The 24,550-nt window shown below is 42.2% G+C and overlaps 1 protein-coding gene across 1 annotated transcript; it reads right to left on the bottom strand.

The window, feature by feature from the left end:
- Positions 1 to 789: 789 nt before the first annotated feature.
- On the bottom strand, positions 790 to 23,733 carry tep1 (telomerase-associated protein 1). The gene is made up of 56 exons (XM_061084187.1): positions 23,648 to 23,733; positions 21,194 to 21,684; positions 20,855 to 21,043; positions 20,560 to 20,709; positions 20,119 to 20,283; positions 19,901 to 20,038; positions 19,333 to 19,404; positions 19,124 to 19,242; positions 18,525 to 18,682; positions 18,259 to 18,368; positions 18,055 to 18,133; positions 17,436 to 17,628; positions 16,841 to 17,279; positions 16,570 to 16,722; positions 16,391 to 16,468; positions 15,566 to 15,681; positions 15,321 to 15,386; positions 14,876 to 15,019; positions 14,380 to 14,671; positions 14,155 to 14,276; positions 13,950 to 14,063; positions 13,553 to 13,670; positions 12,962 to 13,150; positions 12,642 to 12,829; positions 12,403 to 12,544; positions 12,023 to 12,202; positions 11,838 to 11,930; positions 11,409 to 11,544; positions 11,132 to 11,291; positions 10,721 to 10,854; positions 10,555 to 10,643; positions 10,254 to 10,368; positions 10,062 to 10,088; positions 9,776 to 9,986; positions 9,527 to 9,647; positions 9,179 to 9,303; positions 9,003 to 9,102; positions 8,708 to 8,863; positions 8,333 to 8,545; positions 7,920 to 7,976; positions 7,598 to 7,733; positions 7,198 to 7,449; positions 6,945 to 7,096; positions 6,622 to 6,729; positions 6,421 to 6,525; positions 5,121 to 5,250; positions 4,948 to 5,033; positions 4,526 to 4,652; positions 4,172 to 4,302; positions 3,959 to 4,080; positions 3,108 to 3,236; positions 2,682 to 2,781; positions 2,164 to 2,296; positions 1,962 to 2,044; positions 1,630 to 1,734; positions 790 to 1,339 (listed from the first exon to the last, which is right to left on the bottom strand). The coding sequence occupies exons 2-56, from the start codon at positions 21,680 to 21,682 to the stop codon at positions 1,220 to 1,222; spliced, it is 7,959 nt and encodes a 2,652-aa protein (XP_060940170.1). The 5' UTR covers positions 21,683 to 21,684; positions 23,648 to 23,733; the 3' UTR covers positions 790 to 1,219.
- Between the last annotated feature and the right edge of the window lie 817 nt (positions 23,734 to 24,550).

Raw genomic sequence — 24,550 nt, 5'->3', positions numbered from 1 at the left:
TTAAATGTGTGGGTGTTACCTGAGAGTGTGTTCCCTGTGTGTGTTTGTGAATGTGTGTGTTACGTGTTTTCATGAAGAAGTCTCCTCTGTTAACACCATAGGTTAACACCCTTTAGTCTATGGTTAACACCTGTGTGTTGTCCGCCATGACAGTGGGCGTGTCCGTCTCACCTGAGCTGCAGGCCCAGGGAGGAGGCTGATGCTGCGTTCAGGGATAACCAGGAAATAAAAGATGTGTTGGCCAGAGGTGCAATAAGTAAATTACTTAAATATCATTTTGATATTCTAAATGGATGTGAACCTTTTGAGACGAGACAAAATAAATTAAAATAAGATAAAACTAAAATATTTAAGATGAGACAAAATAAAAAAGAGTAAGATACGACTAAGTAAGATAAATAGGTCAAATTAGAAAAACAAAAGCAATAGAATAAATCGTTTCATTGATCCTAGTGACCTGCGTGTGGTTTCATGAGGTCAACTTTATTTTAATGGTTCTAATAAGGTTTGCATCTCTAATACTTTTATGGTTTAATCACAGACATTCAAAGTGAGAAGCCTTATTGTATTCATTTGATCTTTTCACATTATGACCTGTATTGTTTACTTTAGTGTTTTATGATGGTTCATAATCTGACAGATACCAGAGCTGTAAAAGCATTTGATGATAAGCTGTGTTTACACGTTCCCCTCAGTGATTGTTTGGGCATCGTTCTCTCATTCATACGGAATTTGACAAAAATACCACAACTTTAATTTAACTCCAGGTAAAAGACAGATTGGACAATGTATTTTTATGTTTTTAATTCTTAGACCAAAGCAAACAACACAGTGCAAATACTTTATTGTCAAAGAAAATATCGTTCATGGTCGGTAAACCCATTGAACCTTGAATGGTTGATATCCCACATTCTTATATTCCTTCAATTACATTTTCCAAAATAAGCATGCATATATTTAGCTCCCATAAAACAAAAGATAATATTTTTAGAGCTTGATATATTTTAAACTTGTATCTTATATTTTCTTATATCTGAAGTTTTCTTCATATAAATCAAAGGCACATGTAAACATAATATAATTAGAGCTTTACAACTGAAACATAGATGTTCCCTTTCATTGCACGTTACCACCATTGAAACAAACAAAACAAAAAAAGCTGTGTATATGTATTTTCTATAATCTTTGGTTAGTTTAGCGATTAAGTGTTTTTCGTGCATTATTCCTTCCAGGAGAGAAAGTAGAGCTTTCCTTGTCCGTCGGCACAAACCAGCTCAGTGGGTTTGTCTGGATTCACCTCCAAAGCCAGGACAGGACCACCGCACACAAACATGCCCACCTGGAGGAGGAGAGAGACAGAGAGGAGGAGAGAGACGGAGAGGAGGAGAGAGACAGAGAGGAGGAGGGAGACAGAGAGGAGGAGGGAGAGAGAGAGGAGGAGAGAGACAGAGGAGGATGGAGACAGAGAAGAGCACAAAGAGCAGAGGAACAAATGCATTGAAACATATTCTGGATAAACAAATATTCGTCCACTGACTGTTTACAGCAGTGTGTGTGTGGTTTTGGTCTTTTTATTTGGGTCACTGACAAAACTAAAAAACCACAGAACATCACCAGACTGTGTCGTACCTGTTTCTCAGTGGTTCTGTCCCACAGCTTCACCGTCTTGTCGTAGGAGGCAGAGATGATGGTGCTGTCAGTGAGTCTCAGCACACTGATCCTGTCATCGTGAGCCTGACAATTAAACATCATTAAAATCATTAAGAAAACAAAAGATTAAGACAAAAAGTACAGTTTAAAGGGACGCACAATAATTTCAGATTTTGCCTTCATTTCCTTGCAGAGTCAAAATCACTGAGCTTGTCATTTAAATGTTTTAAATGCTGAAATCATTGGTTAATGTACTTGGTGATTTCCCACCACATATGAAAACAAGCACTTCTGAGTGCTGAGTCTCTTACAGGTTTCCTGCTGGTCCATATTGAAACATCTGAAGTCATGTTGAACCACATGTTTCCCGTCATGTCTCCACATACAATGAACTCTGGAAAAAAAAAAAAAAAATCAACATATATAAACGTATGAATACAATGCTGCCACATACAGAGGTGGAATTGTATAATAATAGTTATAATCAGTTGAATATAGTGGTCATATTTGTACCTCTGTCCATTGTTACAGCTGTTACTGGGCTTGCCCTCTTCTTCCTCTCCTCCTCCTCATCCTCCTCCTGCTCAACCCTTAACATCATCGAGTTGAAAGCAGAGCTGAGTTCAATTTTGGGGCCCATGGTAAACTGAGGACAGAGAGGACATAATCACCCATCAACAAAGGAAAGGAAAAGTAAACTGGTCTTTTGGTTTTTATATGGGAAGAAAAGAAAATCTATTTAGCACAATGTCTTTGTTTTCAAAGCTAGTATGATCCTGAAAACCAGAGCAAACTTCTTAATATTGATACTAAGATATGTTTGTATTAAGATTACATATTGTGCGGTCCAATCAATTTAATATGATATTTAATATGATATAATACTTATGATACGTAATATTTTTAGTCTTCTTAAATGATTTATCTTAATTGTTGCTCTTAAGCTCTAGAAAGAGTGAAGACAGTGACAAGTATGCTTCATGTAAAACAATGATATTGAGGATATGAGACTCAGATTCGGTGAAACTCACGATGAAGCCGATGCGAACTTCTCCTTTTTCTTCGCCCACCAGCCACACGCTCATCTCGCTGTTACGGTTTACACCCAGGAACCGGACACGTTTGAACCAGCTGCACGGACACAAACACAAAAGGAGCTTTTAAATGTTATTTTGTCATTTTTAAAACCTTGGAGGTTAAAAAGAAAAGCGTGCGGTGTATAAGTAAGAAATAGAACCTGTGTAAATTAAACCGAACTATGAAATGAATCATAAAACTGTTCACTTAATCTACAGTATTTGTCAGGTTCAGCTAATTTACAATTAGTACATTAACTTTAATATTCTGTCAATTCAACAAGGAAAACGTCATCATCAGCTTCAAGCAACTTGGACAAAGACTCAGTAGAAGCCTGGATGCAGATTTTGGTTGGTGCTGTACAACATGCAGGTCGTTACCTCCATATTCCCTCCCTATCGTTAGTGATGTCAAATATTAAGCCGCTGCTGGACACACCGATCAGGGACGAGCAGAAGAAGAGGCTGACCAGAGGATACTCCACTGTGTACGTGGTCGTCTTCACCAGACTGACATAACAACAGAAAACACAGAATAGAGTTAGTTAGTGTGTAGAATGCATTTATTACACTTATTCACTAGAAGTACACGATTAAGTTAAGTTAGAATTGTTGTCAACTGCACTGCTGATGTTCTGAGGCTCCCCTGGATTTACATTACACTGAAATCAAGCTATTTCTTAAAAAATCTCAAAGACTATAAACTTGTATTATTTACTTTTTTAAGATTTAATAGATAATCCAATAAAAAACACAAATTATCAAATTAATAAAAGCATAGATCATCTGGATAAAAAAAGATATACAACAGAATTGTATGTAGAGTCAGAAACTGGTCTGAATTCCCCAGAAAAAGGAAGAGCAGCATTTTGGTGGTTACATTCTGTAATGTTATATATGTCAGTAAAGGTATTACTATTAATCCATATTAATCCAAAAGCTTGCTGCTACTTTCAAGTATCAAGTATAAATTCAAGGAATGAAAATGTAAATAAATCAATTTTTTCTTACTTTAAGACTCCAGAATTACATTTGCTGGAATCAATACAAGGGAATTTATTGTTTTACTCTATATTTTGCTTTCTTGTGCAGTTTCCCCAGACGTAATTGAGAATTACATATATATTACATATATACATAACGTCTGGTTATTTATAGGTTGAAAATAACGAAATGGAGGATGTCAGGTCCTGTATGGCAGCTTGTAGTGTAACTGTTTTGTCGTCGTTTACCTTCCACTGTTGTGCTGTTGATTCCACACCAGCTTCCACACATCCACATCATTCTTTGAGTTGCCCACAGCAAACTGTCCGTCAGGCAAGGAGCAGATTGCTGTGACGCTGCTGTCTGAAGCCTGACACAAACAGACACACTCCGTCATTACACAAACACAAAGACACATGTACGCGTGATGTACAACTCCCTTTTCCTGTGCTTTTCCTTACTTGCTTGCGGCAAACCACAGCGTTGTGCTGCCACATCTCCAGCAAACCGGATGTATAACCAGCGAGACACAAATCGGCGTTCTGAGAGAAGCACAGAGCTGTGATGGGGTCCGAGTGTCGGAGAAGACTCTCTGAGCAGGAAACAAACAACACACAGGTGAGGACAGTTTCAACAAGCTTCAGGCTCCAAAAAGAAATCAGCAGCAAATAAACTGCACTGTAATAATCCTTCTTGATACAGGCGACCAGGCGTTTCAACCATACTTCAGCTTATAACAGCACAACAGTCTCCTATCTTGATCTCATTATGTAATGTCTTTCTAAATTAGACAGAGGCAGAATACACGGTATTACTTGTCGTCCATGTCCAGCTTCGCAACGAGCAGTCTTCAGACACAGTGAGGAACTCTGGGACTCCTCGCTTGCGGACGACTCCATGAATCGTGCCGCTGTGACCCAGGAAGCTGTTGAAGTGTTGCATCTGTACGTAGAGGAAGAAGAGGAGGAATAGGAGGAAGAGAAGAGGAGAGGAGAGGGAGAAGAAGAGGAGGGAAGAAGAGGACAGGAAAAACGGTAAGATAAATGACAATGTCCTGTGCACTTAGACTAGAACGAAAAATGAGAAAAAATTGATCGTAAACTAGTCTTGCACCAACAATAATGGGAGATTTGAACTTCCAAACAGAGGAGAAAACATGAATGGTTCAAATCGGACATGAAATAAAATGACAGAATTATGATATAAACTTCAGAGCCTTGTATTTTGACTGACAGACCTGTAGTGGTTTCCAGAGCTGCACTGTGCCGTCATCAGATGCAGTGAGAACAGTCATTTCCTCTGGGTTGACTTCTTTGGTCTTGTCTTAAATCAAAGGCAAGAGTTTGGAAAAAGAGTAAGTTTCAATATAAGAAGCAGAAAACACAGAAGAACGTGCACAGATCGACTCACCTGTGTCTGTGAGGAGAGAGCAGTGGTGTATTCGCTGCTTGTGAGCAGAGATGTGGCCGATTTCTATGTTGGTTTCCCAGCTCCACACATGCAGAGCTCCCTCTGCACAGCCGGCGATCACGTACGGTCCCTGCAGACGGAAGGAACACAGACAGTCAACACGGAGAAAGAAAATACGACATTTCTTCACTGTACATTATCAACTTTATTACTATTGTGCAGGGGCGTTTCTAGGATTGAAAGAAAGGGGGGGCTTAGCCCCTAAGGATGCTGAATGTTTGCGCTAATTTTTTTTGGGCTCATTTGGGGCTGCGGATATCCATTGTTTCAGACAGTTCGTAGATTGGTTCAATCAGAAAGAGTGTGATTTTTCTCTGTATCTTTGCTTGCATTCATTCAGTATAAGATAACAGAAGTTATCTGTCACCTCTGCTAAAGAATCTTCTTATATCCATCTGGTCAATGAATTGGATGATATACCGGTACAATAGCGTTATGAGGGACACTATGACATTTATTTTTCACTAGCATTAACTGATTATAAACAACAACATTCTATAGGCACTGATATTATTGTTTTAAAATACTAGAGATAGATACTAATGCAAAGAATAGAGAGCTGTCGATAGTTATTTCTTACATTTCAAATTTGCTCGTTCACACTCTTGCTCACTGGAGACATTTTCTAACAAAATAGCTAGCTAGCTAGCTTAGTGTTAACATAGCTCATTACAATATTCCCTTTCATTTGCCTCAAGTAAACCTAAATTTAAGCAGGTAACAATCGTTAACAACTACAGATAGCCATATTCTGTAACTACCTGTACTTATATTTTTCACCCTGTGCATCATTTACTATGAGCTAAACTCCTTGGCTGTAATCCTGCTGTCTTGATGATAGACGTTACTTGGCAGAGTGAGAAAGCCAGCGAAGCAGCGATACAGACTCCCCAAGGTCCTAGTGCCCTTCTTTTATTGTAAAGTATGATGAGAGGCTGTTGGATTGTAATTTGAAGTGGGAGAAAACATACAAAGCAGAAACGCACTCACATATGTAGCATGTTAGAGTTATAAATAACTTGTCCACGTGTAAAGCAAAAGTTTAATTACAAATTTTTTTTTTTACATTTTTTAAAAAATAAATCCCAAAAATTATTTGGGGGGGCTGAAGAACATTTTAGGGGGGCTTCAGCCCCCCTAAAACAGGCCTAACGACGCCCCTGCTATTTTGATTATTCTTAGGGTAAAAAAGAGAAGATGTGCTTATTTTCTTTGGTAGCCAGTTGTGTGATTTTCTCACCAGACAGCAGACAGAGGTCAGAGCACTCCTCCAGGAGATCTCTCTGAGTTGTTTGCCCGTCTGCAGATCCCACAAACAAAGTCTGCCATCGTTTGACGTGCTGATCTGGAAAGAGACAGGATGAGGACAAGTTTCAGACGCCACTCGTACGAGGTGGAGGACACAGGTTTCGTTTAGTGTCTTCAGGATACGTGCACTCACCACACAGTCTGGAGTCCAAACGCAGCCTGTGATCCAGTCTCTGTGAGAGTGAGGGAGGGACTTAGAGAGAACAGGAGGTGACGGGTTCATGTCCCACACCATCAGAGCCTGAAACAACAGTTACAACACAGCAGGTCAGATGTTTAATTTGGGTTCATATCCAGCATCATTGTCTCATAACAGTATCTTCTCTTTTGATATTTATATTTCAAGCAAATGAAATCAAGACTGAACCCGAGGGATCACGAAGGATCTGTATCATATAACCAGCTTGACATCCTTGCATACAAACAGTTAAAAATACAATCTGGTAAATTTTGTACCGTATCTTTTCCGCCGGAGAGTAGCTGTCCACCGTCGGGACTGAAGGCCAAACAGGTGACTCCTCCTCTGTGGCCCCTCAGCAACACATGAGGCTCCACACAGGAGCCAACGGACAAATCGCTCAACAGCCACAAAGCAATGGTGAAGTTATCTGGTTAAAAGGGAAACAGAGAAGAGTAAACAATGGAACAAATCGGTTGAAAGCACCGTCTACCTGACATACACACATTCATAGCCCTCAGGGATTCTTACCTGAAGCTGTCGCCAGGTAAGTAGAGTTCTGAGCTAGTGCCAGGATGTCACCTGGTTGCACACCCAACGTTCCCACCATTCCCAGGCCCCCGAACGTCCCCTCCTCTCCCTCTTCTCTCCTCCAGACTCTCAGATGTTTGTCGCTCCCTCCGGACACCAGCAGCTCGGGTTTGGTCTGCTCTGCGTCCAGAGCGACCCACAGCAGGCACAGGATGGACACATCGAGGTCCCTGGACGACCAAATCGTCTTACCTACGGTGACATGAAATCCTTTATGGTTTGTGTACGTGTAAAAATACCTCGAAGCCGTCATCCACAGATCTCTACTTGTTCAGGCAGCAATGTGTCTTGCAGGGAGGAGATTTTACAAATATAATTTTCCTGCTGGCGTGACACACACCTGAGTCCAGACTGAAGAGTTTGATGCCTTCACCATGGTAACCCACAGCAGCGTAGTCTCCATTCACAGCCACACACAGCGCTGCTGAATGTGGGTTCACGGTCTTGAGCTTCTTCTGAGGAGGCTCCAGGTCACACTGTGGAATAATTTGAGGGATATGAAGAGAAAGTTCACTATTCAGTATAAAAATACACAGTTTCAGGTTGTGGATATTAGATTATTGTTTATTTACACTATGACATGATAAAATAAACTGAGATTAACTGTGTGACATAAATTTGGAAAGGTTATGCTTTATTATAAAAGAGAAATAGGAGCTTACATTGTCACTTTTTAGTGCAGTGACAGAACGTCCGAGTCCTCCTGACCAGAGCTGCAGCTGCAAAAGACCCAAAGAAAATAGATTCCTCAGGAGATGACCCAGAAAACTTTAAAGAGCAAATCTACCACAGTTTCCTGAAGTCGTAATATTAATCTAATGGAACCAGAAACTATGTGATCACAGAAAGACACAGATAGCGACAGTATAGATCCTTGTATCTCCAGGGATTCAAAATGAGTGAGAATAAAAAAGCAGCACTCGACTGACATTGATTCTCTATTTGATGCAAATTCAGAAAAGAAAACATTTTCAAGTATTTTTTTTACACAGATTTTTCAGGGAGTAATTGATGGATGAAAAAGAAATCGGGCATAATGATCCAGGTTCAGTGTGCAGAGGCAGCGATGTCTCACCATGTGATCGGAGCCGCCGGTGAGCAGCATGGCTCCTTCATCCAGGAAGGTGAGGACCTCTGTGGCCCCGTGGTGAGCCTGGAAACATCCCACACAGGTGGAGGTGGGCACCGACCACACCCTGACCTCTCCGGATATCGAGCCAGAGCAGAGCATGGAGGAGGAGGAGGAGAAGGAGACGCTGCGCACAGAGCGCTGGTGACCACACAGGGACTAGGAACACAAACGGACAGAGAGAGAGAAATAGCAATTACAAAAGGTCCACATAAATCTATATGGGTTTTAATTTTGTTGTATGGTGGAGTGAGCATCAAGATTACTTTAGCTCCTTAAACAGGTAACGTGTGTTTGAGATTTCTCCTCAAGGTGACTCACAGTTTGAGTATCATTCTGAAGCCAGTTCCACACGATCACTTTTCCATCCCAGCAACCAGCAGCCAGCAGGCGATCCTCAGGGTCAAAGGTCACACAGTTCATGGGGCTGGGGCTGGTCAGCACTGCCACCTCATGACATTGAGTGGCGGACCACACCTGATGAGCAGAAAACATGTGGGACAAATGATAAAGCAAAGACAACAATGACTGTTTCAGTGACAAATTAACAAAAAAACTACACAATGAAATGAAAAATGACAACAACAAAGTGGAAGGTGATTTGTTTGAGACCAACTTTCAGCATGAAGTCCAGAGACACAGTTGCCAGGTGCCTATGGTCTGCAGAGATATCACTCGCTGTTATCACATTCGCGTGGCCCTTAATAAGAGCAGTCCTGCAAGAAGAGGAAGCACAAATCAGTTTAAGTCTCATTGACCTGACTGTAGATTCCTAATTCTCCCTCCTCTCACCTGCAGCCGGTCTGGATTTCCCAGATCTCTATTCGTCCGTCAAAGGAGGTTGTAGCAAGATGTCCGTCCTTCAGAAAGACGCAGCTGGAGATGCCGTCACAGCTGCTCACCAGCGACTTCACCTTCTGTTCACAGCCAGGAGAGAAAGTAATCAGTTATTTAGCTCAGACGTTAAAATCCTGACACACTGATTCCCAGAGAATTGGATTGTAAAGCATGTAAACACACTGAATGTCAGAGTTTATGTTTGTTTGGTACCAACGAGCCACTAAACAAGAATCTGACAGGATGAAGAGCATCAGGTGGGAGGCAAACAAGATTAGGATTCTTTGAAAGTTGTGTTCATACCTGTCCCGTCTGTGCGTTGATAAAATGCAGCGTTCCCTGACCGGTACCGACCACCATCAGCTCTCCATCCGGACTCACATCCAAACAGGTGGGATCAGAGGAGAAGCTCGACACCAGCTCACTGCGGTGAAACACACAAGACCACCGGCAACTTTCTGTTAATGTTCATCACAATCTAATCAAACAAAGTTCAACAGATAAGAGACTGACAGGGGATTCGGGGGAACATCTCTCGCACAATGTGTTTACCTGGTGTCTTGATCAATCTGATCTTTGTTGTTCAGACACTCGACTACCCTGATGCCTCCTTTTCCCACCATGCCTTGGGCCCAGATGTGAGCAGAGGTCTGAGGGGGCTCGTTGAAGGCCTGCTGGATGAACAGAGGCGGGCAGGACGAGAGCAGGGAGGCGTGACGCCGCAGGAAACTCCAGCAGTCCTCTAAATGGTCCTGGACGCCGACTGCGAGGATAAAGAGAAACTTGTATGAGGACTAAAACACGTCTGGCAGGAATCTGTCCATTTGCAGGCACTTACAGGAGCAGGCAGACTTCTCCTTCTTATCTGCAGGAAAAGAAAAATTTTACAGGATACAATCATTGGGATTTTTTTGTTAAATTATCATTTAACCTGCCCTGCCAAAGATTTTAAATGCATCTAGTTGCACACAAGAGAACGTGTGAAGGACTTAAAGGAAATGTACACATTTATCATGTGGAATCTACGCACCGTATAAGCTGTAGGTTTCCAGGAGGTGGTGCAGGAGGCCGTGGCGCACACAAGCATACAGGAAGTAGTAGCTGGAGAGCAGGGAACCGAGCGCCTCCAGTTGGCCACTTTGCATCTGACCAGAGACAAATAGAAGAACTACAGAGTTCTAATCTACAGTAAAACATTCTAATCATTTGTACTTTTATTTTTATGAATACTATGATGTGTACAATTTCTCTTAACAGTTTTCCTTAATTTGCTTCACGCACAAGCTTGACTCTGACTTCTCTATGATGTCCAGTGACAAGAGGGGACTCACCAGGTTGGAAGGCAGGTGCATGAGGGAGTTGGCCTCACAGTGGAGGAAGGAGTTGGTTTCCTGGGGGTCGGCCAGTGTCCACAGATGAGCTGGGAACAGGAAACAGAAAATATCAAACCGGCCACAGTGACTTTACACTTAACAAGCAACTTGTGCTTTACTCTACCTGCCAGCACCAGGTGAGCTCTGGTCCTGTCACTTTCTGCTGGGAGGAGAAAGTCCTCAAAGCTCTGCCGCACCTCCGGGTTCGTTAGAGACAGCAAGTCGTCCGTGTTGGGCCAATGAGACGAACCAATCAGACTGTAGGAAGCCAATCCAATAGATTAATCTCCATTTGTCTCCAAATAGACCCAAATGTGCATCATGCCTCTAACACGCCTCTAGAATCTGAAGCACATCACATAACTATTAAACCCTTCGTTCATTATTGAGATATCTTGTTTACAAAAACAGGACGGCAGGAAAAACATACTTCCGTCCACTGGCTGTTTGTTTTTTTCACAAGCAACTTAAATTCCAACACTAATATTCCTTAGTCTGGAAATTACTTTGCTTTGAAACCATATGGGATTCATACCTTCGTAAACTCTGCACTAAACTGGTGAAAGTTGCCATGGGAACGCGTCCTTTGGGCGTCCTGGACAGTTGAAGCACGTCCTGCCACGACACCTGCCTGTCCTGCGAGGACAGGTGATTGCATGTGTTCAGCACAGAGTACAAGTCTCTCTCCCTCAGGCCTGTGGATCAAGACGAGAAAATATTGAGTCAATAATCATGAGGAGACAATAGACGAGAAGCAAAGTTATAAAATAATGCTGAAGATTACGTTAAAAAAGCTCCTGGACTGATCTTACCGGTCGGGCTGACGGTGAGGACGGCCAGGGTCCAACGCAGTCCCAGCATGCCTCTGTGCTGCGAGCAGAGTCTGTCCAGGTTGTGCTGCACCAACTGACTCAGCGACTCAGGCAGGTCCTGCAGGGTCTCCTTCAACTGAGACAAAAGAACACTAACGTCATTATCATCCAGACAATCGGTTGAGCTGCCATGTGCATGAAGCCATATAACTAGCAGTGTGTGTATGTGTGTAGTACATATACAACATATCAGACATTCAGTTAACTGTCATATAAGACAAAAGAAAACTGAAAGGCTGAAAAAAGCATTTTAATTTGAAGGTGCTTAAGGTAATTGATCAGTTTTTCAAATGACTAAAGATTTTACAATCAAGTCTATTGTATATCTATTGAACAGACTCATTGAATAACCAACTTATTCAATCAGACCTGATCGAAGGAGGCAAAGTTCCTCAGGTCTTCACAGGCCAGATGCAGGAACAGAGGACTCATCGCTCCTTTCTTCATTATCAGGTTCTGGAGCTGGACAGACACACAGAGCAGTTTTAGGGAAGAATCTAAATAATCAAAACTGATTAAACAATGTAGGGGGAAATTACAACTATAAAAAGAACCTGGTTGTTGAACGCAGTGTCACTGAGCTTCTTCCCAAAAGCTTCCAGTCCTCTCTGAATGATTTCCCTCCTGTCCAGCATGGTGAGCTGTCCCAGGGTGAACAGGACAGTGCTCCTCCTCTTGACCAGCGTTTTTAAGAGATCCGCTTTAGGTGTGATGCTTACGATCAAACACACACCCTGACAAGAAAGAGGGAATACGTGTTAGACTACAGCAGATTTAAACATACACATATAAAGCAATCTGTGTGGATAGGAGGCTGAAGTCTGAAGCAGTTTACCAGGAGACAAAAGACAAGAGAATGGGTATAGAAACTTTTTATTTAAAGACACCTCCTCTATTTATCCTGTGGGGTTGCCTTAGGTCTTATTTGACTGACCTGTGGAAGCTGCTGTGGTATCCAGTCAGAGTTGAGCTGACCTCCGCCATCTTGGACGCCATCCATCCCATCAACCATCAGCACCAGAGGTTTGTTCCGCTTCACGTCGCTCAACGCGGAGTGAAACTCTGACAGCAAATCTCTGGGAACGGAATAAAGATAGAATCAAACATTTTTAATGCGTTTGCAACATGAGGAACTACGTTAACTAAGTGGAAGACAATTCAAAATCGAATCACTTGTATGAGTGAGGAAGAGGAGATTTCTTCTCGGTGTTTTTCAATTTTCTAAACCACTGAACGAGGCAGCGGAGAAGGTTCTGGACAGAGCGTGCTGATTGGCTGGCAGATGTGGAGTAGGAGACGACATCACAGACCAGGTTGGACTTGGACTTGTCTCTGGTCCTGAGGGCGTCAGCGAGAGCAGCCTGAGAGGAAACAGAGAAACACAGGAGTAACCGTCTATAGAATCTGTGCCGAGATCATTTAAAAACATCTCTCTGAAGCGAATGATCCTCAACATGTTGTCATCAACACACGAATGTCTTCAGGAATTTTACCATGAAGACAGTTTTGCCCTCTCCAGGTCCTCCGTCCACCACCATCACCCCTCCTTTGGTCTGGACCTGCTCCACCTCCTCCACAGCTCTGGACAGCAGCTTCGCTCTGCCGAAGAACTGCCTCTGCAGCGCCCCCTGGTGCACCTCCTGCTCGGTCACGTCTGATGCAGCCTCGGCCTCATCGTCCTCCTGAAAGCATTAGTGATTTATTGACAAATTACTCTGGATAAACTTGTATAGATTGTAATTTTACCAGTAAATCATAGTTTCATCAGTAGTTTTGTCATTTCAATGGTTTCAGGAGTGAAATTTGACTCTAGCTACTGAAGGCAAATAGACCCAAATGTGCATTATGCCTCCAACATGCCCTAGAGAATCTAAAGCAAATCACATCACTATAAACATCACCCTTCGTTCATTATTTAAATATCTTGCTGATATCGAATTACTCTGGATAAACTTCTATAGTTTGTAATTTTACCAGTAAATCATAGTTTCATCAGTAGTTTTGTCGTTTCAATGGTTTCATGAGGGAACGTTTGATTTATTAAGGGTGTGGTGATGAAAGAGACATTATTTAGAGTAACTAACTTCCACAAACTGCTTCACCACAGCCATCCAAAGGTCGTCGAGCACAGCTTTACCAAAGTCCTCCAGGTTTTTCAGATACGGTTTCCCCTCCACAACACCTCCCCACTCACACAGGTAACTAGGAGACACAGACGGACACACAGGCTCAGCTACTGCACCTGAAGTGATATTATTATTAGTATTATGAGTATTTTAATCATTTCATTATCATATAAGTCTGATTTTCAAAAATATATCACTTCACAAAACCCATGTAAGCAAGTCTAAATTAGGCTTCAAAATAAGAGGCTTTTTTAACACTTTCCAACAACACTGTACTTTCTGTCTGCCTTGCAAAGCTTAATAAAAAGACATGAAGGAAAAATAAAAACTGCTCTGCTGTAATGATTCGACTCACTTTTCAGTGACCTTGACGTCGCTGGCTCGGATGCTGCTTTTCAAAGAGGCCATTTTGGACTCAGCGTCTTTCGATTCGGGAGCAAAGTCGGATCTCCAGGCCACCGGAACCGATCTGAGAAACAATGGAGAAAAGTGAGACTATCAAATAATGTGTGAAAGAAGTGGTGATTTTGTGTGAATTTCTTGACTCGTTGACTTCATACTTGGTAATGTTGGGATCTCTGAAGTAGCAGAACATTCTCTGGTTAGCTGAATCAGGGAAAAGAGCCTGAAACTGACGTATCTCCATCTCTGTGATGGACAGACCGGCCGGGGCCGTCGCCAGCTGCACACAGACGGAAAACAAAATAAAAACACAATAATGCTTTTGACTGATACAACTTTTTTTTTCTTGATATAATATTTCATCTGGTCACATCAGGTCTTACCCAGCTGTGCTGTGGCAGGTCGGGGAGGACGGGTTTGGGGGGCACCAGGCCGTACCGCTCCCCCAGGACTCCCACCATCATCTGGCTGCGACACACCTCCGACAGGCACAGCTCGGTGGCTCGGCACGACTCCTCCTCCGTCACGCCCCAGCGCAGCTCCACCTCCTGCAGGTAGAGGCAGTGAGACGCAGCACGGCGCCGGAGCTCCGGGAACACGCTCCGCACCAAGATGTCGCGCTCGGCGTGCATGTCCCTGAAGGTGGAGGAGATGAACACGCGTACTCCTCGCCACCTGACGACAGAGGAAGGAGCTGGTGTTAAGGAAGTGAGGAAAAGGCGTCTTTATTTAAAGTGAGATGTCTTTTAAAATGTTTAAGAGGAAACACCAGATTCAGATGCTGGAAACAAAAACAAACAAAGTACTGGAAAAGCTTGTTTTTTAATTTAATTTAATACTACAGTTCTAAAGACAAGTTTTTAAATTATTAATTTTTACCTTAACTTGGGGCTGACAGGAATTGAGACGACACTGTTTGCACTCTGAGGGTCTTTTGCTCCCTCTGGTGGTGGGACGTTGTACAGTTTGTCCAAATGTTCCACATGGTCCATCAGCCTGGTAGATCCTCGTTCGGCCACAAACCTGGAACCCAAAGACAGAAAGCGTCCATGAAATGCTTATTTACTCTCTTTAGGGTTGTATGACTCTTGAGTGAAGGACATATGGTCACAATCTCTCCTTTTGTTCCTGAGCTACTTTGTTAAAGGAAGTTTACCTGTGACCTCATGGATATAAAAGTGTTTTCCCCAACACATCATGGCTTCCTGACATACCATGTTTCAGAGTTATCCGTCCACCCCTCCCAAGAGGCCTTCAGGGAATTCTACTTTACATCTAAACTAATGTTCTAAATAGGCTCTGGGATGTAAATAAGACCTTTTACCTCAGTATTTGCTCACTGAAGCCCTGCAACACAACATGGTTCCTGTGGGTGGAGGGTCTTGCGTATCTGTAACAAATCAACCCAACAGGACATTAGAAACAGGGAAGGAAACAAAAACCTTACCTTACTTAACTGTGCATTAAAAACAAACGTGTATGCTCATTAATACAAAGGATCACCTGGGCTATATTAAATTCCATATACTGTGAGATGTAGGCACATATACCAGAAGAATGACACATTACCCCGATAAGGCGATTTCCACCACGAGGGGTTTGTTGGTCACGTCCTTCACGTAGTTGTTGATTATGAAATTACACTCGATATTCGAGTGTTCACCCAGTACGATGATGTTGTCAATCTAAGACATAAAAGCATATGAGCACTGTGTTCAACTTTAAGGCCACATGAACTGTTGTCTGCAGAAGCAGTTCTCAAATAACATGTTTCAGGCTTTTCCTCAGAAAAACATAATTTAGCTACAGAGCAGGTCAGGCGAGTTCTTTTGGACGTGCAGTTCCAGACCAAACTGCTAAACTTTAAATCCTAGGTGTGTTGTTGGAACATAGGCTGAGAAGTTGCATTTTGCAGTGGATGTATTTATGGAACCATATTCTGGATCTTGATGAATAAAGTGTGACATATTTAGGGAACTGTGAGTATATTTACGAGTGTGTGCAATTTTATTTGGCCTGATTGAATTCAAGGACTCAAAGGATTCAAAGACTATTGGGCTCTGGCATAGGTATTAATAGCCATTCTGTTCTTTTTTACATCATTTAAAATCAAAGTAATCAACAAATCATCAGTTATGATCAATATTATTGATCCCTGATACTTTGTAATAGAAGAAATTGTAGTTCCATCCTCCACCTGAAGACCCTGTTCTACTTTCATATATATCTGTTGTTCAATAAGTCTATTGAAGAAAATATTGATTATAAATAAAGAGAAATTAAAAATCAACCTGAAACCATAAAAGTTAAGACCTTTACAGAGTGAGTGGACCCTCGTCCCCGGTGGAAATTATGCAGAACCAAAATAAAATACGTTTGTACAAATCCACTAACCTTGTTTGTCTTGGTAAATACTTTGTGGAGGTGGAGGTAGCCTTTGGCCCTTTCCTGGTATGAATCCTTTTGCAATGACTGGAGAAGAGAAGCATTCATTAACACAGACAACAGTGAATGAGCAGGAATCTTATTAAACTTTCTCAAAGCTGGACACTGTAGAAGAAGAAAATCCAAACCTTCACTTGATCCATGCCACTTCTGACATTTTCCAAAAGGACGTCAGACTTGAGCTTTGCTTCTTCGCCGTGATAATAATCCACTAAGTGGAGCTGGCCGTCCTCTGCGCTGCTGCAGATCATCAGCGAGAGCAACATCGCCACCTCCATCATCTTTAAAACCCGGGAGAGGTTAGTTATTAGTTAACTCAATTATTTTAGGATCCGAGTCAAACACTTCCTTCCCTACGTCCTATGTGTTAATGCTAATCTTAAATAAAACATTACGTACAGAAGGACTGAGCTTGTCTTCATTCTCCTCCTTCTTCTTCTTCCTCCTCCTCCTGAGGCTTGAGGAATCTTCTTCTTCCTCCTCCTCCTCCACCTCCTCCTTCACCTCCTCCTCCTCATCCTCCTTGCCGTCCTCGCTGTCCTCACCGTCCTTATCGTCCTCGTCGTCCTTGTCGTCCTTGTCGTCCTCGCTGTCCTCCTCCTCTGCATCCTCCCACTCATCGTCATCGTCGTCCTCCTCCTTGCCTTTTTCCTCAGATGCTGGTGGGAGGCAGAAGTCCTGCTTCTGGTCCCAGTTCCGTCTAGTTGGCAGGTCAGTGAAGAGGAGGACAGCGGTCCGACCTGGGAGCGGTGGCACATTGTAACGGCAGGCGATCTGAACCGCCGTCTCCAGAGCTTCGCGGTAACGCTGCAGCAGATCGACACTGAACTGCCTCTGACTGGATACAGAAGACACAGAAGAAGGTGCATTATATCACTGAGTACACTTCCTTTTATTTCATGCAGTTGTCCTTTTGTGCATTCTGAAACAACTTCAGACTATTTTAACTGCTACCATGAGGCTCAGTCATATAAAACGGAAGATATTTTCATACTTGGCCTTGAGAAGCTGTTCTTTCTTCAGTTTGTACTTCTGATAGACAAACGGCACGCGGAGCGTCATCTTCACCCTTTTCTTCTCAGTCGTCTCCCAGTCCAGAGCCCTGGTACGCTTGCACTTGGGAAACTTCTTCAGGACTCCCTTCAGGATCTCCTGTGCTGAGGGAACCGCTTGCTGTGCCGTGGAGGCTAAAGGACAAAGAGGTAAAGAGGTAAAGAGGAGGTAGAGTGTACAGGATGTTCTTCGATGTATATTTACACGTCTACGCAGGATTAAGCCCCTTTTCCACTGGACAAAAAAAACAACTTATACCCACTAAAGTCTGGCGTTTGTCTTCAATGGGAATGGATCCCATCGGCATTAACACCACCGATCGGATCCTTTAAAACCCTGTTTCTTCTTCAATGATGGATATGTGACACCCAGGTGAACGCGTTAATTTAAAACGAAAAAAAAACTGCGTATGCTCACTAATTTCTGAGTTTTCAGAAGTGTGGCCAGTTATCTAACCTGAGTAAAGGAACCGAGTACTTCACCCACCGCTGCCTTTATTCCTTTTTGTTTCTTTTAAAGCTACCCAGAGAGTTTTAGAGCCACTTGTTGATGTATCTCACCCAAAGCGTGAAGCTCCATGATGACTTTGTAGGCAGCGAGGAATCTGAAAGGAAACTGTCGACTCTGGATGACGGCTTTCTGCAAGTACATGAAAAACACAAAATTACAGAGAACTGAATGAACTCTCAGCCGATAACAGCTGTACTGTTATTTTCTAGCGTAAAGATTTCCTGCAGTCTTTCACTATGGAGCGTCTGTCTCACCTTGTTTGTCAGTCTGCTGAGGATCTTCTGGTGATGAGCCTCGCTGATGCTCTGAGTGATCATGTTCCTCAGGTTCCTCAACATGGCCATGAACGGAAGAGAATTGTTATCTGTACGGGAAAGGACGTCATTCATCATCACGTTGTGTGCATGTGTGTGATTTCTAATACATAAAACACATCTTTGGATCAGTATTTATTGGCTCTGGAGAACTTTGTGCGATGCAGTAATCGTGATGCCAAGCTGGAAGTGAATGTTTTGCGAACCTATGAGTTTCTCCCAGGTGGCGGCCTTGTTGCCCTCTGCACTGACCAGTCGCTCCCAAGTCTCCGGCTCTTTGAGCTTCATGCGCTGCCCGGCCCGCTCCCTCTCCCACACCCCTTCCATTCCACTGCGGTTGAAGGCCTTCAGGTCAGCAGGATACCTGACACACACAGGAGAGCGTCACATTTTGAAATGGCAGGAGATGACCCAAGTAATGAACATAGCTCCTGCTCTGAGATCCAAACCAGACCCTTTTCTCCTGCATTTTCATCTTTAATAATGAATGAGTATAAATAATGAATGAAAAAAATGCTGAATGACACAACTTTCTCAGTTCCCGTAAAGATGTTGCTACATATAGATCATAAATTGGGAGCTTAAATTAAAATGTGTTGAAAAAGTAAAAATCGACACTTTTTCCTTTTATTTGCAGACAGCTTTATTTATTGAAGACTACCAGGAAGTGAAGAGGATTTCAACAAATGAGATAAAAAGTGTTTCAGAAACATTTACCATGTCACAGTATCTCTGGAGGTCATCAGTGTGAAGTGTGTTTGTATGTGTGTGTGTGTGTGTGTGGGGGTGTGTGCGTGTGTCTTACTTTTTTCCCAGAATGGCCATGATGTGTTTGGCCGGTCCTTTGATGTGAAGCCTCTTTATCATCTTCTTCATCGTGAACTCACTCTGCTTTTTATCCACCACCTTCTTGTCCGTCATCAGCTGCACACGCACACAAACACAAACCAGTTCAAACACATTACCGCCTCGGCAGCAGTACACTACCACAATGTGAAGAGTGCATTGACTCACAAACTTCTTCAGAATAGATGGCTCCGATCTGAGCGTGTCTGCCCACATTTTCAGCTGCGCCTCAGTTGGTTTCTGGAAAATCAACAGAACAAACGATGGAGGGATGAAGAGATGATAGTTGGATGTTATTTATGAGAAAAGACGGTTTTACCCAAATAGAAATCACACAATGTTTCGCTCCATTTTCAGGGAGAAAGAACAGATTTCAGTGTTTTTCACTCTTTTAACCACAGTGAAAACTGATTAACTATTTTCTGTCTGTCAATAGCAAGGATGCGATATTAGTTGTATTTTGTTTCAAGTGTCTCCCTTTGAAAACACATGAAAAGTTGAAGGGCTTTCCAGATATGTGACCCACCTAAAGACACATAACTGGAATTATTAGATGGATTATTATATAGAAAGATGGTATCTATGGCGACGTATTGATTATATGACAAATCAATGTATAATATATAAAGAAACAGCCTCCACCACCATGATGAAGGCGAGACAGAGGAAACCATCTGGTGAACTAAGCCTGGTGACATATGTAGACGAATGGAGAACACAGTGAATGTTCCCGTACCTTTCCTTTCCGACTCTTGGGGCTGTGCTTGCAGCGGTGCTTGCGTGTGTTGTACTTTGCCAGTTGATACTCGCTGAACTGCTTGAACTTGTCAGCCATGGCTTTCTTCAGACACATCGGCAGGGAGTGGCTGAAGCACTGGAGACACAGTCGTAGTGTTTAGACAGAACTGTGTGCATCAGGTTTCCACTGAGCTGCGGAGGCTGACTAATACTCACTGTGCTGTAGATCCGGACGATTTCCAGCCAATCAGAGGGCAGCTGCACAGCGGCACAGAAGTACCTGCGGACATGAGGCTTGGTGGACGGCTGATTGGCCGCCAGAGCCAATAGGAAGTTTGCTGTGATGCGAATGTTCAGCTCCTGTCGAGCATAAACTGCCACCTGGAGGAGAGAAGGGAAAATAAGTATAAAGTGGATTTCCACGAAACTTGGTGGAAGGATGGGACATGGGCTACTTTCTTTCTGCGAAATAGGGTGAAATAGGTTAGATATTTTCAAGGAATAATTCATGGATCTTGACTTAATAGACCTGATTTATCTTAGAGGACTGATATCTATCAGGGTTTAGAAAAAATAGAAGTTCAGGAGCTACAGTGCACAAACAAAAAATGCCTTAATATACAGACTCAAACAAACAGACATGTAAAGTGTACACACCTTCAGAAGAAACTCTGGGTCGTGGGCACAAATGTCCTTTGCCAGGTTTGTGATGTTGGTCCAAACACTGTCCTCTGCGTCCCAGGTGTCCTGACCTGGAGGTGTATTCTTAATGACCAGGGAGCAGCACACCGCATTCAGCAGGAGATACTGAGCAACAGACAGAACGACAAAGAAGCGTGTAACTACAGAATAAAAATAAGCACAGATTAATGTGGTTTGATGGCACTGGTGCAGGGAACCGATGAAGAAAAGGAGAATATGTCAAACTGGAATCATAAATAGTTTCTTCTACCTTTTTGTCCTTCAGGTCCTCCTCAAATTTTTCATTTCCTCTATCAAACACAGGAAACTCCTCCTGTGTGATGGCAGCAGGTTGGATTTCCTGGCTGACTGGGTCTGTTTCCAGGGAAGGTAATTCCACAGTGGAGCAAACAAAATCCTCCTCCTCCTCTTCAAAACTACTCTCATATTCTTCAGACTCCTGCTGAAGCAGAAGAATCCCCATTAGAACAGCAATACTAAGAAATTTGATGTATCATGAATGGTGTTTAGCAAGTATTTCAAATAAGATTGTATTAACAGCCAAGGTAAGATGACACAAATCAAAAAACATGAAGAAGATTTCATGTACCGCAATGTTCCAGTCAGAACTGGTCTGCATCTCCTCAGATATTTCCTCTCCGCCAACGTCTCCTCCGACATCGCTCTTCTGTTGCTCCCCCAGACCGGGATGCTGGAATGATGGAGGCTGAGCCAAGCGGGTGAGCAGAGCGCCGCTGGGCAGGGACGTGGGCAGCAGAGAGTCAGCAGGGATGGAGGAGGTCAGGGAAAAGGAGAAACGAGGTGAATCACTAGTGAGGAGCCTGTTCTGGGTGCTGAGGAGGGAAGAGGTGATGGAGGGCAAGAGGGAAGTGCAGGAGAGGAGGGAGGATGACGTGGAGGAGAGACTGGAGGGCTGGAGAGAGGCGCAGGAGGAGGGCTGGGACATCTGCAGGGAGGTCTGAGCTAAGATCTTATTCTCCAGACTCAGAGGAGCATAGTTGGAGCACAAACTCCTCCCACATGTGGCCGGCTGCTCCGCTGGAGCCACGTTCACCGGCTGCAAAGTCAGGGCCCTCATCTCTGCAGAGAAACACACGGAACAGAAGTGATATTATTATATCACTATTACTATTATATATACTGTTGCTGCCATTATTACTATATACTGCTTTTATATTGGCATAATTACTATCATATATAAATATATATTATGTTATATTCTATACTATATACTGTACTATTCTTATATACTGTCTTACAATAACATTACCATCATATCATCAGTACTATTACCATCATCTTGCCACTGCACCTTCTCTACCTATTTTATTTTATCTTGTGCTTCTGTTTTTTTTTATTCTTTCTACCTCAATATTTTTTATTTTATTCTATTGTATTGTATTTTCGTATTTTATTGTATTCAAATGTACCAGCTGCTATGACAACATATAATTTCCCTTCGGGGATGAATAAAGTACCATCCATCCATCCATCCATCCATCCATCCATCCATCCATCCATCCATCCATCCATCCATCCATCCATCCATCCATCCATCCATCCATCCATCCATCCATCCATCCATCCATCCATCCATCCATCCATCCATCCATCCATCCATCAAAGGCCGCAGAGAGATTGAGCCTCTCCTCTCGATCACAGAACCCTCACAATCCCAGACGGGACGAGGTGCTGAGATAAGCAGCTCAGCGGCATTCCTTCCACTGTTTGACTAAGCATTGTCCTACTGTAGCTGAGGGAGTGCTGCTCCGCTGATAGACTCCATAATAAAGAGAGAGCAAAGTCTGGAATCAGTCAGAGCACAAGGCCCGACACTGTTTCATTAGACACCAGCAGAAACATAATGCATGAAGTGTATGGAAAAATGTGTAACACACTATGAAAATCTGTAGAACAGTAGAAAAACAAATCAGCAAAGAATTAAACAACAAGAAAGGACTTGTTTCACACAATAAACTCATCTCGGTGCCAACTCTTTGACTGAGAGAGAATTGATTGTTTTAAATCCTTTTACATGCAAAGTTCAGCTTCACAAATATTAAAGCATTATAAGTTCTTAAGTGCATATGATGATCAGAGGAATAAACCATTTGAAGAGATATTTTTGGAGCTGCTGGAAATTATTCTTTCATTACTCACTTTTCTGTGACATTTTGTAGACAAAATATTTAATCGCATATTTGCTCAAACAAATAGAAGATTATAACAAATAATAAGAATAAATACAGCACTTATAAAAATTAACAGACCGCTCCACATATGTCTTAAATCTGTATCTCTACATGTGATGCAGCTATTTCTGAATTAATTTGCAGCACTTGGAATTTTGGATAAATGTTGTTGGTAGTTTAAAGAAAGGAGAAAAAAAATTATAAAAACTTCTAACTTTGTTTGTTTTATCGCTTTATTTGATTGTTTTTATTATTATATTACTTGTAACCAGGCGTTTGTTCGTTTATTTGCTTCATTTTACACATTGTCTTACAATAATTTCTTCATTCTGTTTGTATGTCTGTGAAGCCCTTTAAAAACTAATTTTAAAAGTGCTTTATAGATAAAGTTTATTATTATTATTGCTAATAAGTTAAATAAAAAATGTTTTTGTATCTATATGTATGTAATAAAGTTTTAAGTTGGTCTGGAGATTAGTTTCCTTCATGTTAGGTCATATTTTCTTATGTAATTAAAGTTTTAAACTGCTCTGGAAAAGATTAGTTTCCTTTATGTTCTTATTATTTTGATCCAAAGTTGGCAATTTGATCTGTAACAAGCATTAAAAACCATATGACACAAGCATAACTCTATAGAATACACAGTAAAAACACATATTAACATTTACAAACATATAATAAAGCCCAGGAAACAGGGAATGACGATGTGAGTCAGAGTGAAGACGCAACATCAGACTGTGAATTAACCTGAGACATTAGTCAGCACTTGTTTGTGTTTTCTGTGTTTCCATGACTTAGGACTTTTGACAGGTGACGCGGGCAAAACCACATCACGCAAAAAGAAAACTTACCGCAAAATGCGTGCGAAGGAAACTCCACAGGCCGCGAACACTCGTCTGTTTCCCGCAGGATTCAGGGCGGTGTTAGCATCGGTCTGGAGCTGATGAAGCTAATGAGGCTAACAATGCTAACGGTGCTTCCGCATTCAGCTGCCCGGCCCCTACGCAGGATGGACGGCGCTGATTGGTCCGTTTGTTGTATACTTTTTTACCGTAGTAACCCGAGAACAGGCAGCAGCCCCTCAACGAGGCTGGCGTTGTTCTTTATTTCACTTATTCAGTTAATATATGCGATAAAAAAAGAGGAAATATCACAATCTCTTCATTTATTTTCAACTTCACTGGTTCCTGGTAAATGTTTGATTCTATGAAACATTCACATTTTCAAAGACAGATTTCCTGAAATGAAATTTGAATCAGGTTATAAATTCAGGAATAAATAGTGTAATTCCTGAGTTGATCTTCTGTCAAACATTTCATTATTTCTATATAGTAAACCAATGGCGAGGCAGCAGTGCAGTGTATGAAATATGAAGATACAAAAGGTTTAGTTACTGTTATCAACATCTCAATCAATCAATCAGTTTATTTGGATTTCATTTCTTACATAAACAATATGACACAAAGTGCCTCGCAGACTGAAAGCAATAAGAACTAGTCAAAATCAAAAGTCAAAATGGTGGGCTTCCATTTTGGGGTAGCATATCTATTTAAGAGACTTATTTGTTTGTCATGAAAAGACACATGTCCCTATAGATTTTTGTAGATGTCTGCCAATCGTAGTGCCGGGGCTGCCCTTCAGGGGGCGCTACTCAGTTATTTTGCCAAGCCCATTCCTTAAAACCATCTGAATGTCTGTAGGGGGGGGGGGGGCTATTGATACACACATGTAGTTTGAGGGAGGTTGAACCTCGA

Source organism: Limanda limanda, chromosome 13 (assembly GCF_963576545.1).
Source record: "Limanda limanda chromosome 13, fLimLim1.1, whole genome shotgun sequence".
In the NCBI taxonomy this organism is placed as follows: domain Eukaryota; kingdom Metazoa; phylum Chordata; class Actinopteri; order Pleuronectiformes; family Pleuronectidae; genus Limanda; species Limanda limanda.
This window is presented reverse-complemented; position numbering and strand designations above follow the sequence as displayed.